This window comes from Cervus canadensis, chromosome 23 (assembly GCF_019320065.1).
Source record: "Cervus canadensis isolate Bull #8, Minnesota chromosome 23, ASM1932006v1, whole genome shotgun sequence".
NCBI classification, from domain to species: domain Eukaryota; kingdom Metazoa; phylum Chordata; class Mammalia; order Artiodactyla; family Cervidae; genus Cervus; species Cervus canadensis.
The window spans coordinates 52,045,144-52,061,488 of NC_057408.1; the positions used below are offsets into that span (position 1 = coordinate 52,045,144).

Here is a 16,345-nt window from a genome sequence, read left to right on the forward strand (position 1 = left end):
CTGGGTACACCTCTCTCGCCTAAAACGGGTCACCTCCAATCCTGCGCTGCCCTCCTTAAATGACACCTATCAGGTCTCCCTCACAGGACCCACCTCCCTCTCGCCTAAAACGGGTCACCTCCAATCCTGCGCTGCCCTCCTTAAATGACACCTATCAGGTCTCCCTCACAGGACCCACCTCCTTAAAATTCACCCAGCAACAACCCCTGTCAACCATCCGAGAAGACACTGAATGACCTGGACTCTCTTCAACCTACAAGTGTTCCTGACCCAACTACTGCAAGACCTCTGGACCAGCGCCCCAACAGGAACCTTCTTCAAAGACCTGACTACACTGGTATCTCAACTGTGGCTCCAGGGAAGCTTCTACAACCTGACTCCAGACAAAATCGATTTCTTTACTCTCATTCTCTACATCATTCTACATCCTAATGAGCACTGTTCCTCCTCAGATTCAAACCACCACCAACTTGGGGCCTTCTGCCCCTTGCCCTGACTGGCCTCTCCCTGTCTTTCTAACTATAACTGCACTCCTAATCTTAATCCTTGCAATAGGCCTAGGAACTGTCTCCCCTCAAGACTGGCCACCTATCCTTCGTCTTTCCGTGGGTATCGCCTACGTTGCTAGCTGTGTTCTACTCATAGGGTGCTATTTCCTCTGTACTGCCCAACAGCCCCATGACTCCTCTGCTCCTTATCCTTGCTGCACTCCCCAGCCTCCTGGCTACTCCCTGCCCCTGCTCAGAAATTTATTCCTATGTACATTCCTCATGTTATGATACAGCTCCAAAACCATGCACCCTCGGGGGCAGGAAGTCCAAATCCCTACCCATTGTAAAAGTACAAAAGAGAGGAAGTTTTGTGAGTACCTGCCATAAGCCAAATGGAAAAAACATATGTTTTTATCTGATTACCCACTGGGGGTACTCAGACGGGGGTGGGGTACTAGATCAAAATAGGGAAAAGAAACAAGAACAAGTCATAAAGAACATAATTTCCCGGTTACAGGTGACCCCTGAGCCTTACAAATGCCTTGACCGCCTTTCCCAATTACGGCCTCTCCTAAAACCTCCCTCTGGCAACCAACACCTTACCCGCCTTCTCAACTCTTCCTTCCAATTCTTCCAATACACACAACACACATCCCAGTGCTGGATATGCATGTCACTGTCTCCCTCACCACACATAGCAATTCCCTTACCCTCAACCTGGCTGTCACAGGGCAACTATACCTCCCCTTCCCAACAGAAAACTACACAACTCATTGGGCCAGTCTCTGACAATGTCCTACTCTCAGCCTTTTCAAACCTAACCTGTATTAACTACTCTAGTCCCAACTACACTGGTCTTACAAACTCTGCTCCCTCCTTCTGTTCCACTTGGGTTCTCTGGAACAGCACAAATAATTGCACCAGTCCGGGAATCTTCATTCTCTATGGGACCTATGCATATTCATGCCTCCCCTTAGACCCCCCTGGACCCTGCATCTTGGTCTTCCTGATCCCGGGCCTAACATTCCTCAAAGAAGAAGTGGTAGAACAAATAGTCTACCCCCAAGGGGAACTTTCCCACAGGAAAAGACAAGCTGTCATAGCCCCAATCCTGATTGGGACTGGCATAGCAGCAGCCCTAGACACCAGGATTGGAGTCATCTCAACCTCTGCCCATTTCTACTACAAGTTGTCCCAAGAACTTAATGAGGACATGGAGCAGGTAGTGGAGTCCTTCATTTCAATCCAAAAACAAATTAACTCATTAGCTTCTGTGGCCCTACAAAATAGGCAAGCCCTGGACCTTCTCACCGCAGAAAAGGGAGGGACCTGCCTTTTCCTAGGAGAGGACTGCTGCTATTTTGTTAATGAAACGGGTACAGTCCAGGGCAGAGTCAAAGAACTTAGAGACAGAATTGACCGCCGCAGAAGAGTTACAAAACCTTTACACTCCCCAAAACCTGTTCCAACACATCCTCCTTTGGTTGCTCCCTTTCCTGAGACCACCGATACTTATCATTATATTCCTCTTATTTGGACTCTGTCTCTTCAATCTCTTTCAAAGGTTTCTCTAAGAACGGATTCGGGCCATCTCTCGAGATCAGGTCAAGACCATTCTTCTTCTCGAGAGCCTCACCTCAAGCTCAGAAAAAAGAGACCATGGGCCCTAGGGCGATCCTCCATTCCAGACCCAAAACGGTCGCCCCTATCCAGCAGGAAGTAGCCAGAGAGATACGGCGCCCTTTACCCAATTTTTTTTTATGATTTCATGGTCTGGAATGAAGGAGTCTTTCGGGCCTAGAAAAGAGAACAACAGTCTCAAAGGGCCCTTGCTGAATCATATAACTTCGGAGAAAACAAAGTAGCCAGAGAGATACGGCACCCTTTACCCCATTTTTTTATGATTTCAGGATCTGGAATGAAGGAGTCTTTTGGGCCTAGAAAAGAGAACAACAGTCTCAAAGGTCCCTTGCTGAATCATCTAACTTTGGAGAAAACAAAGTATAACTTTAGTTCCACCCTGATGCTCCAGGCCGTTTGCATCTATCTGGGACTTAGAACCCCTTGTCCGGAAACCTACCATCCCCTACACCCGCCCAGAAGACTTATCACCCCCTGCCCAACTACAAATGTCATCTCAACAAAAGATTACTCAAAATATCCCGCCTGATTGACATTTCCCTTATCGCATCCACAAACCTCCCTATAAGTATGAAGCCTCCCTGATCCCTCTCGGAGCTCAGATTGGTCATTAGGCCAACTGTCGCCCCTCCTTGCCTGAATAAAGGGAACCTACTTCTGTTGAGGTCCTCTTTCCTTTTCTGCCTCGACCGAACTATGCCTTACAAGCACAGGAAAGCAGACAACCAAAGCAATTTTCTGATACTATAAAAGCAAAGAAAAGGAGAAGGGGGTGGTGGGGGTGGTGGTGCGTGTGCAGAGGATGAGATGGTTAAAGAGCATCACTAATTCAATGGACAGGAATTTGAGCAAACTCCTGAAGATAGTGGAGGACAGAGGAACCTGGCTGCCTACAGTCTACAGGGTCAGACATGACAGCGACTCAGTAACAACGTAGAAGCAGAAGACTGTTGCTCCGGGTAAACCAAATTGGATCCTAGATCAGAAAAAAAAAAAAAAAAAGCCATTAATGGGAAAAGTGGTGAAACCTGACTAAATTGTGTTCTTTAAGCAATAGTATGATACCATTGTTAACTTCTTAGTTTTGGCAAAGGTGCCATCGTTATTTAACATTAGTGGAAGAAGGGCACAGGGTATATGAGAATTCTGTACTATCTTTGCAACTTTTCTGAAAATCTAAGATTATTTCAAAATTAAAAGTCTGTTAAAAAAAAAAAAAGAAAGAAAAAAGACTGCTGCTGCTCCCTGTCGCTCTGAGCATGAAAACTCAACAGCCCATGTCATCTTTTGGGATGTTTTCTCCCTGAAGGACAGCAGTGGAAACTCCAGCGCCCCCTAGTGACAGATGTAGGTGTGTGCACAGCAGTCGGCTCGCCCCGCGGGCAGCCAGGCTCCAAGGACCCTCTGCATCTCCCTGCCCCCGCGCCCCCACCCCGGTTCAACCATCTGGAGTTTGTACCGTCACTCTCTCATCTTAGAACCTAACCTGTTCTCGCTCTGCGACCCCACCTTTGGGCTGAGAGTCACTTAGGACCCTCTTAAATTGATGGCTTCCCAGGACCTGACCTAGAAGGCTGATTCAGCGGGTTGGAGATGAGACCCCCAATACTGAGTAATTTTTCCCTCGTACCCCGAGTGATTCTATTGGAGGCTGTTTGGTAAACGAACCATCTTCGTTTCAGTCCTGCTGTAGGATTAGGGCAGTAAAGTATCTCTCAGTGACTTTACCTCTAAGTGAACTTGGAAACAGACTACTGGTTAACAAATGGAATGTTACTGAGGTTCCCGACGGTGCAGCTGATTCCTGCAGCGAGTACATTATCCGGCAACTTTACCTTCCTCGTCAGCAGGATGACTGGAGTGAGCGCGGCTCCAAACCCCAGAAACGTTCCGGCCACGGGAGCCAGACGAGGCACGTAACCCGGAGCGTGGACGACCCCGGAAGGGCGTCGGCCCGGCCCAGCCCTCCCCTGCAGGGACCATCCTCCTCCGCGGAGACTGGCAGCACAGTCTCCCTCAGGGTGGGGAGGATTTTCCTTCCACGAGATGCCCCGGCCAGGCGGCCCTGAGGCCAGAGAGCTGAGCACAACAGGCCCGACTTCCTGTCCTCTTCACGGGGCGCACGTCGGCACCAGTGAGAGTAGGGGGCGAGGTTGGGGACCCCGTCGTTGTGGGTTGCGGGCTGCCTTCCGAGCTGGACGCGGCCAGGCTCTCCTTGTTCTGGGGCCTGAGGGACTCCCCGGGGAAACATAACCGCGAACGTTTCTGAAGAGGGAGAATGTCTTCGGCCGCCCCCCGCCTGAAGAACTCCTTCTGGGTCGAAAATAGGCTGAGGGCCCTCCGGACTAAACACTGTTTGTTTCCGTGGGGAGGGGAGTGACTCGTCATAACACAACACCGGGCCAAGAGGTCAAGTCTCTTGCCTAGAGTCATCCTCTCGGGGTACACATACAGCGGGGCGACCTGCAGGCGAAGACACCACCCTCCTCACTCAACCTGAGGAGAGGCCCAAGCGCATGCGCAGAGCCGCTCGGCGGCTCGGGTGGGGCGAGGGTCAATCACGTGGGCCGCGAAGCCCTCTCCGCGATTTCCCTACAAGGACTTGGGTCGCCGAGCCCCGCCCCCGGCCGGGCCCTGGAATGCGCGGAGGGGCAGACCCACAAAATAGACTCAACCATTTGCAAATAGGAAGGGGGGGTGAAACAGTTTACACTGTAAGACGAGGTGTAAAAATGACGGAAACTCAGTCATCAGACCTGGAGAATCATTACCCTTTCTACTGTGTTCTAAGCTGCCCGCTCGACACGTCCTTCCAGTGCACTCGGTCAAAACTGCGCCCTCTGAGCACATCGGGAACCCCCCTGCCCTGTCGCCCTGCCAGGCTCGCACTGTTAGCCGAGAATGGTGACTCCCTTCCTTCCGGTCCGCTAAGCGAAGGCCGGAAGTGTCGGTTTGTACAGTCTCTGGGAGTGGAAGGGAGTTGGTAGCGGCAGCTTGGGCAGCGAGGAGGTTGCAGAAACTCTCGGATTCTCGCGGCAGAGTTAGGGTGAGTGGTGCTCGCGGGAGGCCCGTCCCGAGGTGCATCCCCGCGGGGAGGCTGGGGTTGGCGGAGTGGTTAGCAGCGCTGCCGGGGGCGCACCTGGGCAGGTGTGCGTGCGGGTTCCTGGGTTTCGAGCCCACGGGCCGCTCCGGCGTCGAAGGCCGCGGCCGGAACCGGCCCGGACGCCAGCTTCGCTCGTTTGCCCAAACTTGGAGCTCGGGAAGTGTGGTTTAGCCTGCTGGCGCCGCGAGCTTGGGCGGCAGCCGGCCTGCGAAACCCGAGCCCTGAGGAGCTGACGCTGGGACTAAGTTTAGTTTCTAACGTAAACTTGCCCAATTCCAGAGAGTTTGCGCAAAAACTGTAGCCTGGTGCGGTCCCCGGACGCCCGCCCGCAGCAGCTGTTATTGCAGCTGTGTGGCTACGTTTAGTGGGAATAACCACCTCAAGTTCGCAACTTCAGCTGAGTATCCACTTTTGTAACTGGAGTGTTTTGATTTTTTTTTTAAGTGATAGTTGGACAAACAAAAGTTTGGGGTTTAGTTTGAGGCTTCAGGAAAACTCCCAAAAAACTCCCTGTTACTCTGGGGTGGAGCCTCCGAGTTAAGTCCGCTTCTCAAAGTGTTTACTTTCAAAGTATCTGAATTGGTTTATCAAAGAGTGTATCATTTCTTTACAGAACTTTGAAACAAATAAGCGTTTAGTTCAGATTTTAACTTAAGTGCAGAAAGTTGCACATCTAAAGATGGAGAAAACGAGTGATTCTTAAAATTACTATTCTTTGTTTCATTGTTCTGGAAAGCTTTTGATGAAAACCCAGCAAGAAAAACTTTAAAAAGTGAGGCTTTACAGGCTAGTGAACCTCGACAACGAATTGCCTTTGTCAAGTGCTGACAACTTTTTGGGTGTGGCAGTCTTAGAGGACTAATCGAAGTTTACTTAGGAATTGAAAACTTGGTTAAGTTGGAACGGAAACACCAGCCTGAAAATATACTTTTCAAAAACTGTGGTTAGCACCAAAAAAGTATATAAACTTAGCTTGTAAAAAAAAATACATTTATTAAATGAGACAGTAGATTTGGTCTGGATTGGAAAGTAGATGTTATGTGCCATTACATTAGGAAGTGTTTCCTAAGATGGGAGTTTTTCATTAAAGAACATATATTTCCAGAATACTATCAATTTGAGTGTTCTGTAGAAAGTTTTCAGATTAGTTTACATTTATTACCACTATAAATGCTGGACTCTAGAATTCTAACTAGAGTATTCTGGGCTTCCCAGGTGGCGCTAGTGGTAAAGAACCCAGCCGCCGATGCGGGAAACGTAATAGACCCGGGTTCGATCCCTGGGTCGGAAAGATCCCCAGGAGGAGGGCGGGGCAACCCACTCCAGTATTCTTGCCTAGGGAATCCCGTGGACAGAAGAGCCTGGCAGGCTACAGTCCATAGGGTCGCAAAGAGTGGGATGCGACTTAGCAATCTCAAAGTAATATTTGTGTGCGTGTGTGTGTGCGCTCTCCTCAGGATGGAATTCTCCAGGCAAGAATACTGGAGTGATTTGCCATTTCCTCCTCCAGGGGATCTTTCCGACCCAGGGACTGATCCCACATCTCCCCTGTCTCCTGCATTGCAGGCAGATTCTTTACCGCTGAACCACTGGGAAAGCCAATATTGGTATGGTTTAATCCCATTTTATAAATAAAACCAGAGTATCTACAAATTCTGAAAAGTCTTTTTGTTGCCCTTGGTGTGTGGGGAAAGCCTCTTTGAGGATCTTTATTTTCCATTTCTCCCATCACTTAATCTAGCCTAACTTTTTCCTGAAATAGTTTGTATCTGTCCTTTTGTCATAACCTTGAATGATTCTCTTCCTATTTGATCCAGCTAGAAGGATAAATCCAGAAATTCATTACCACCAGCACTCCCCTTCCCTGATTAAGACAAGGTTATACTCCTTCGGTTCTGTAAACTGATTTTCCTTAACAGCCCTTGAACTGTTTTCATTCACTTTTTCTCATGCATCTGAAATCTTTGTGAATTTCATAGAGGTTGACTCTGTAAGTCTCAGGGTTTTCAAGTTCCATGCAACACAGAGCCCTTCACACCAAAGATCTTTCATTAAATGCCTCAAAAGTCTAGACTGAGCTTATGATGAGTGAAGACATAACTTGGAAACTGTGGGTGCCTGCATAGCAATCTTCTCAATGTACATAAATAATCCTTAGGTTGATGTATAAAATATTTTCAGTTTTATTTTTCCCTAGCCTATAAGAGTTGTGCATTTGCTGAGGGCTTGTTATATGAAGAGAGTTACAGGCTGGCTTGTTTGGGGAAAGTAAAAGTGGACAGCATACTTGAATCATAGCAAGGAGGACAGTGACAGTATCTAAAGTGATCGGCTCCTTGGGATCATAGCACTGTTTCTCATTTGGCTCCCTCTCCACCCGAGTTAGGTGGCTCAGGTGATAATCTGCCAGCAATGCTGGAGATCCAAATTCCATCCCTGGGTTGGGATTCCCTGGAGAAGGGAATGGCTACCCACTCCAGTATTCTTGCCTGGAGGGCTACAGTCCATGGGATCGCAAAGAGTAGGACGACTGAGCGACTAACACACATTACCGCCAGAGTTAACTCTACCCGTACTCTCAGTTTGGTAAGGGGAAAAAAAACAGCTTTTCCTTGTTTTGAAATAACTTGACAGCAAAGCTGAACTCCCTATCACTGAAAGGATCCAGATTTCTGGTGGGAGATAAACTCACAGATCAGAATCCAACCTCCTTGAAAAAGTAAAGGTCCATGTAGTAACTTGCCCAGCGTTATACTACCAAATTTTGATAGCATTAACTACCCTAATTTGTTAGGATTAAGACTAACATTTCAATTTCTTAATTCTAAGGATAAGGATGTCTTGTAGCTTTTAGGGTTTTTCAAGTTCTTTCCCCCACCCTTCCCCCCACCCATCCAGAAAAAACTTTTAGAAACAAAGGACTTTTATGAATTCATAGTATTTGATAATCATGTACCACCTTTGAGTTATTTTTCATTTTTGTTACACATTGTTTTTACTTGAGAGTCATACTTAGGGAATGAAAACTATGTAACTCATTTCATAAGTTGAATCAATCATCTCATTTCTTCACAGTTGCCTCCCCAACTATATTTAAGTTCCTCAAAGAGAGCACACCTACCTTAACATTTCTTAATTCTTAAATGATAATCAGCATTCATGATGTTAGATGCACATGAATGTAATTCTGCTGATCATATTAATGGTTAATAATTAAGGATCAGATGAGCTAAAGAAAAACTGAGGGCATTGTCAGTGCTGACCCCCAAAATACCTTTATAACTTTAAAATATGATGTATTTACTTATTTAAAGAATGCATGATTAAAATGACTGATTTTAATTAAAGGCATGATTAAAAGAAAGACTAAATAGGAAATGTATCAAAATTCTAGAATGAAAGAGTGTGTGTTACTTTATAATCCAACTGAAGTATTTTTAAAAAGGTACCTAGAGAAACGATACTAAATTCAGTATTATGAGGTCTTGTGGGGTTAAAAAATCAGTTCTTATCAACCACTTGACCTGTCTTTTTCATCTGTTTGTTTGTTCTTAAAACAACTGACATTTGTGCATAGTTAGGGTAATACAATGTTGTCAAACAAAACAGACTATTTTTAAACACATGCTTTGTTTTGCAAAGACAGGGGCATACCTAAAATACTAAAGAGATGTGGACTGGTAAATATGTGCCACTCATTGCATCTTAGCCACTAACTCAAGTCCTAGAGTCCATTTAGGAGAGGAAGAAATAATATATGCTGTAACTACTTGTTTTAAAACTGCATTTAGACTAGAGGGGGGAATTACATACAGCTCTCTTTGTAGTTTAGATAATAAAGGGATTTGCTGCGTCCAGAGATGTTATAAAATGAAAATATCACGAAAGAGTAATTAAAGGAAACTTGGAAACCAGGGAGGAGCATACATCCTAACTTCTGTGTCAAGTAGGGTATGGCTTACCAGCAGCACATTCCAGTGCATGGCAGGAGTGCTATATTTGATGAATTGGAATTTGTGACTCTCCTTTCTGGAATTTCCTTCTAAAAATCTGAGAACAGAGTAAGCTTTAAAAAAAAAAAAAATTCAGGCATAGTCAGAGCTTTTCTAATTATTTCCATAATTGAATGTAGTTTGGCTGGCTGGTGTGTAATAAAGGAAAGAATGTAAGAAATAAGTTTTAAAACTCATATGAAGCATTGTGTCCTAAGTTCACTTGGCAGTCCTGACATCTAGGTAGTTCATTCTTTGCAATCCACACACTTATTTTTAGAGCAAGGGCATAGTGTTTTGCTACATCATAGCTAAATGTTTTCAGAACGTAAGCTTTAAAACTGTTGTCCTGGTCAGAGTGTGAAATCACTAGTGCCTATTTTAGACCTGCTTGAGAGAATATAACTGATTACAGTGTCTTAGTCTTGTGGGTTAGAGGTTTTGCTGACTGCCCTCGCCACCTCGGCTCTGAAGGATGGTATGGTAAAATTTTATTGTCTGATGACTGTGGGATTTTTAACTTCAAACAAATTGTTTATAGTCTCAAAGATTTAGTGTTGAAAGGGAATTATTAGACGTTATTTTTATTTTCAACCTAAAAGCTTTACGGGGAGAAATTTAGATTATTAGAGAGCAAAGGTAGTTTCCATATCTCTTAAAATGCTTTCCAAAACTTCTTAAAAACTAAATTGCTTTAAAAATTTTGTATTGTGCTCTGATTTTTGTTTAGAGGACTTAATCACTTCAGATGATTTGACTTAGAAGATGAGTTAATGTTCGTCAGTACTGCATAACACTGAGATACACAACTAACACTTTTCCTCCAGCGTCCTGACATCTTTTGTTTCTTGTTTTCTATATTGTTATTAAGCTGATGGATTGAGTTATTATCAGTCCTTAATCAGCTGCCCAGTAGTACTGGGGACAGGAAATCTTGTTGATAATGCTCTGAGCTTTGAATTAATCTTGGTGGTAATTTGGAACTTGAAATTAGTAACAGACTGTTTACTAAACGTCACAGCTACTAAGGATGACTGAATTCAAAAGACGAGCCTGGTTTTTCTATTTGTAGATTGATCCTCTGAGTAATGGTAGCAATTAGTTGACAGATTTTTGCCAAGTGATACTGTCCCGTGAAATAGTTTTTAAACCCATCTCTCAGTGGCGCAAATATCTGTGGAAGGCTAGTTCAATTTAGTTTTTGCTATTTCTTGTATTTCCCCTCTTTGTTAGGATTTAACTGCCACCATGTCGAGCAAAAGAGCAAAGACCAAGACCACCAAGAAGCGCCCCCAGCGCGCGACCTCCAACGTGTTCGCCATGTTTGACCAGTCCCAGATTCAGGAGTTCAAGGAGGCCTTCAACATGATCGACCAGAACAGGGACGGGTTCATCGACAAGGAAGATTTGCATGACATGCTTGCTTCCCTGGGTAATGATCAGTTTTAATATTAATAAATCAAACAATTTCCAGAACAACCTTTTCTATTTATTTTTGAAGTCTTAAAAGTTTTGTGAAGCCAATCTAGTGATGTTACAGTTCACTGAGATTCAAAATCTGGAGCATTGTTTCCCAAAGTAAGGTCCTTGGACCACCTGCAGATTTCTAGTCAAGTCTCAGAATCAGGCTGGAGACCAGCTGTGTTTGTGTGTGTGCGCGCGTGCATGCGTGTGCTGCAAACTGATCGTGATTATGAAAGCAGTGTTATTCCTCCTGACATCCCAGCGGAATAGCACAGTCTCCAGACTCTTAATACAGACCCTTTTCCTCGAGAAGACTTTTTTCCAAATAGTTTTACTATTTTGAACACAAATAGCAAACTGTATAAATGATCATCTGTCACGTCAAAATGTTTACTATGATGCATTTTGTGATGTGATTAAAATTATGACCCTCTGTTTTTGTTCAGGAAAAAATCCAACTGATGAGTATCTGGATGCCATGATGAATGAGGCTCCAGGTCCCATAAATTTTACCATGTTTCTCACGATGTTTGGTGAAAAATTAAATGGAACAGATCCAGAAGATGTCATCAGAAATGCTTTTGCTTGCTTTGATGAAGAAGCAACTGGTAAGTCTGAGGTAGCCTTTAACTACCAACTGATTATTGTTTGGTTATAGCAGCTAAAATATATAACTTGAAACATGATGACATGTAACACCCTCAGGTTTATACCAGATCTGTTTTGGGGGACAGGTTTCACCTATGGCATGTTAGGTACTCACTTCACTGCCTCTGCCCTTAAATATTTAATTCACAATTTAATAGGTGAATTTGGAACTTCTTTAGGAAACTATTACTCCTTTACTAGAATAATCCCACAGGGGTTAGGCACTGTGTGTCAAATGAAAATCTTTTACAGGAGCAATCTTGGGAAAAAGTGTAGATTGTTGTAGGTGGTGGTGTCAGTATGGTCCTATGTTGGTTTATCAGGTACCTCTCTGCTCTGAGATTGTTTCGATTTGGTATCTGCAGTCAGTTGCCCTGGTTTCATAATCCTCTTCTGCATAATAGCTGTCTGATTTCAGGCAACTTCTCTAAGGCTCTTATCAGTAAGTTGGACCGTAATATTTCCTACCTTGTGTGGTTGTTGTGAAGATTAAATGAGGGAATGAAATAGTAGCTTACTGCCTGCATAAAGTGGACTCCCAAAGAAACCCAAAGGCTAGCTACATGAATGCCTGCTCCTTTGGCAGAAGTGTATATAAGAGAAAAAAAATAAGGGGGTAACTTACATGGCAAGATTTTTAAGAAGGAAGGCACACCCTTTGGTTACACAGTATTTGGACTAGTTTAAACAGTCCCAAGTGTTATATGTGGGGATAGAAGCATAGTCTCTCCACTCTGGCTTTGAAGGCATCCCACAATGGGGCCTCATCTGGCCTGACTACCCTCTTGACTTTTGCATCATCTTCCCAACCTTGTTCCAGTCTCCATGCATTGTTGCCTTGACATATCTTTGCCATTTGTGCCTCTGCCTTCCTTCTCACATCACCTCCTTCCCCTTGAAATCAAAAATTCTGAACAGTTATTTCCGGAACCAGTAGGGGAAGGGCAGGCAGAAGAGACTTTTTTTCTTGCCAAAAACTTTTGTATGTTAATTTTTTTTTTTAAACAGTGAACATGTGTTACTTTTTTTAGTGGAAGGGAATAAAACCATTAAAGTGTCTTATCTGTTCTTCAGAGTCATCTCAGTGGTCACATTCTTAATAGAGCCTTAGCTGTGTTTTCGTACTGTTTTTTCCCAGCCTCTGGGAAAACTTGAAAAGCTCTCGCTTCTCTCCACCCGCACCGTGGTTTGCTGTGTCTCTGCCCGCACGCGTTCTGCCTGCGCTCGGGCTTGGCTTGTGCGCGTGTGTCCAGGCCTCAGTCTCCCGCGCTCTGGGTGCATCTGCAGCAGCAGCCTGTTTCTTCTTCGTAACCCCTCCCGGCTCCTGTCACAGGCCCTGCACACAGTTGATTCGTTTACATGGTGGTTGAATGACTTGGCTAAAGAGGAGAATTTATTTCTAAAATCTAAAAGTCTAAGATTTAGAGAACTTTTTTTTTAAAAAAAAAATCTAGGGTTGAGTTACCAAAAGAACCCATAAATTTAGAGTTTCTTTTGTGAACTGACCTTACACTTTAAATTTATTTTATAGGAAATATATCAGTGTTTTAACTTAATTTCACACACACAAAGAAGTTACCGTAAAGTAGAAACTTTATGAATTTCAAAAATCTCTGTGCTTGAATTGTCATTTAATACCTTTGGATTACTACAGGAGTGGGTCTCGATCATGATTGCTAATGGAAATTACTCTTTAGTCCAGTGGAAATTACTTAGGGAGCCTTTTTAAATGTCAGTGTCAGGGTGGCCTCTGGGGTTGTTTTGAGCTCCCTGGATGATTCTGATGTGCAGTCAGGTTTCATGAGACCCCTGCTTGCACAGGTCCAAAGTAGAGAACGTTCCTCTCTGCTCACTGTTAGGCTCCAGTGCCTGTCCCAGCATCTGTGACATAGTTAATGCTCAACTATCTACTCAGTGGTTTTGCACTGGGCCTAACCATATTTGTTACTGAATCTAAAAGTAGATTTGTTTTTTAAAATTTTTTAAATCTCATTTTGCGTGTTTTAAAAAGGTAAAGTGAAGTGCCTGAAGTAACATACCTTGTTAAAACCAGACCTCACAACTTCAGTATTCTTTCCACTGAAGCATTTTACCAATGTTTATGATGATTTTAGGGCTTCCCAGGTGGTTCAGTGGTAAAGAATGCACCTGCCAAGCAGGAGTCGTGGGTTTGATCTCTCGGTCTGGAAGATTCCTTGGAGAAGGAAATGGCAATCCACTCCAGTATTCCTGCTTGGGAAATCCCATGGACAGAGGGAGGACTATAGTCCATGGGGTTGCAAAAGGGTTGGACACGACTTAATGCCTAAATAAGAACAATGATGATTTTAGTGTATTTGCTTGTAGAAGAAGTGTGATCATACATGGTATGTTGAGGAAGCATCATACTTCATGGCTTCTGGTTAGGCATAGGATTAGCTGTTGTTACTAAGAGATTGGGAAGTTGTTGTCGAGTGAGGTCAGTAGAGCAGAGAAGGTTAATATCACTAAGCAACGGAGCATTTTCTAGGCAGCTGTGCTGAGGCTGGCTTAGTCATGTCAAGACTATATTTCATACATTTGCATGCTTATAGTCCTTAACGTAAACCCTGTGCTTAGTCAAGTGTAGATGCTCCTTGTAATTATTCCTCAGGGGAGTGTCTCTTCTGATCTCCGTTTCTTTATTCTTCAGGCACCATTCAGGAGGATTACCTGAGAGAACTGCTGACCACAATGGGAGACCGGTTTACAGATGAGGAAGTGGACGAGCTGTACAGAGAAGCACCTATTGACAAAAAGGGGAATTTCAATTACATCGAGTTCACGCGCATCCTTAAGCATGGAGCGAAAGACAAAGACGACTGAAAAGAACTTCAAACTCCAGCCAAACGTTCCTTGTTGCCACTCTGGGTATTTCTGAGACTTTCTCTTAGAGCCTGTTGCATGCCCTTAGCTTTACAGCTTCTGCCTTTCTTGTTGTATTTATTCTCAGCCATTTGGGGCACATGCATCTCTATAATCAGACTGGATGTGGGACTTCTTGTCATTTTAAGAATAGAAAATAGGGTAATTTAACTTAGCAGCTGCCGTCTACCCTCCCCGCCCCCAGTAACTGCAGTCTACAGAGTCAATATATTTTTTCAGAGAAGGTTATTCACTCAATTTTTTCTGAACCATAATTAAACTTTATGATAAAAACTTACTTGTTTAAAACTTTTTTATTTACCAAAATTGACTTTTATTGGTCTTGGTGCATTATCTAAAGAAGGGTAGTAAGGCAAATCCTAGAAAATGATATATATGGTTGTTATACTTACCCCTTACTCCTTCCAGGTTTCCTAACAGTTCTATTTACTTTATTCAGTCTTCCCCTCCTTTTAAAAAATAATCCAATTTTTAACTGCCTTTATGGAGTTTCTGCACTTTGCATTTTAAAATAATTTCCTATAGAATTTGCATATATATACATATATGATAGCTTCGGTAGCTTTAAATCCTAAAGTTCAATATTGAACCTGCCAGCATCCCTCCAAATCTGTTCTAAGCTTTTTGTACATTCCTTCATGTCGTTTAAAACTAGACCAGGCCACTGAGTGCAATTTTACTTTGTCCTAATTTTTAAAACTGTTTTAGCCCCCAAAGGTTCTATGGAATGCTTTTTATCAAAAAGGCAGATTTTTCTGTATTGCATTTCAAAGTGTTGGAAGTAGACGGGGTTTTTTTTTTTCTGTATGTAGTTTCTTTTTAACACACGGTCCCTATTGAAACACCGTGTTTATTTATGCAGAGATTCACATGAGTTCATGGACAAATCTTTGACATTCCTGACTTGCCCACAGTCAGAACAGCTGAAGCTACATGCCTGGGAAAGTGAGATCATTATTTCAATCCTAAAAATAACTTCTGCTGTTTGCAGGAATGCAGGACTGTTTTCAGAGTTAATCAGGAAATGGTAGAGAGTTTCATTTACTTTGGGCTTCAAAAATCTGACTCTTGAAGATTCGTGAGTTTAAGAAAGACCTTGAAACACTGGGGGAAAGTTAGGTGGGAAGAGTGGATGGACAATTAGGCTATGAAGATGAATAATGGACTGTTACTCATAATTTTATACTACTAATAACAAGACTATCCTTGGACAAAACTATTACCTCAGTGAACATGCAATTACTGAATGCCTTTAGGGCATAAGACCTTCACACTCAACAGAATAGGTGAGCTGGATTCTTTTACCTCATGAGGCCAGCTTTATAGAACAGGGTTGGAAGGACCAGTGATGAGACTGCTCCTTGCGCCTTTTAAGATTAGGCTCTTAGTACCTGCCTTAACTCTTGCCTTTAGAGTGTTCCTGAATTTCATCAATGGTTTAAATAAGCAAAGTACTTTTTTCAGGCTATAGCCATGATGCTGAAATTTTGTTTGTTGAACTAAATTTACATTTCAACTGGAAAAAAAAAATCACTTCTGCTTTGTTAACAAATTTCCAGTGAAGAACAAATAACACTGTTCCCATACTGGGAGGGAAAAAAGTAGCCTCATCTACTGAAATGATCTCTTGCAGTGTCTCCATTTCCATTTCAGATAACTGCTCAAAGAACCAGCCACCATTAGAAACAGTGGATGGTCTCCCCTGAATGAAATGTCTCCTCATTTAGTAACAGCATTCTCTACCTGGAAAGTAGGCTTTGCGTAATTAAGATGATTGCCAGTAAAACGCTCAAGCGTGTACTCCAACAGTGAGTGCGTTTGTTAGAAAAACCAGCCTCCATGATGAAAAGCCATACTTAAAGCAAACCACTGCAAAACTTCTGATGAAACCAGCCTAATGGGGGCAGCCTCCTTACCCAATTGCTTATGATGACAGTGTCATTCCGACTCCAGGGCCCTGACTTGCATTGATTGAAGAGCCTCTATGCCTGGTTGAGAGCAGCAGTTTTTGAGTGCTGCTGGAAGAAACAGGAACAGGCCTGCCTTTACGAGACAAGTGAAAGCAAATCATGAAAAGGAAAGGCAACCATTTTTTACAAGGA

General features: G+C 43.5%; 1 protein-coding gene across 2 annotated transcripts; it reads left to right on the top strand.

Moving 5' to 3' along the window:
• The first annotated feature begins 5,032 nt into the window (after positions 1-5,032).
• LOC122425824 (myosin regulatory light polypeptide 9) lies at positions 5,033-14,520 on the top strand. 2 transcript variants are annotated; one of them, XM_043444468.1, is made up of 4 exons: positions 5,033-5,178; positions 10,461-10,659; positions 11,138-11,299; positions 14,011-14,520. In XM_043444468.1, exons 2-4 carry the CDS (start codon positions 10,476-10,478, stop codon positions 14,181-14,183), a joined length of 519 nt encoding a protein of 172 aa, XP_043300403.1. In that variant the 5' UTR covers positions 5,033-5,178; positions 10,461-10,475; the 3' UTR covers positions 14,184-14,520. The 2 variants fall into 2 exon arrangements, with proteins under 2 accessions (XP_043300403.1, XP_043300402.1); XM_043444467.1 differs by lacking the exon at positions 5,033-5,178 and adding an exon at positions 9,563-9,705.
• Positions 14,521-16,345: the final 1,825 nt, after the last annotated feature.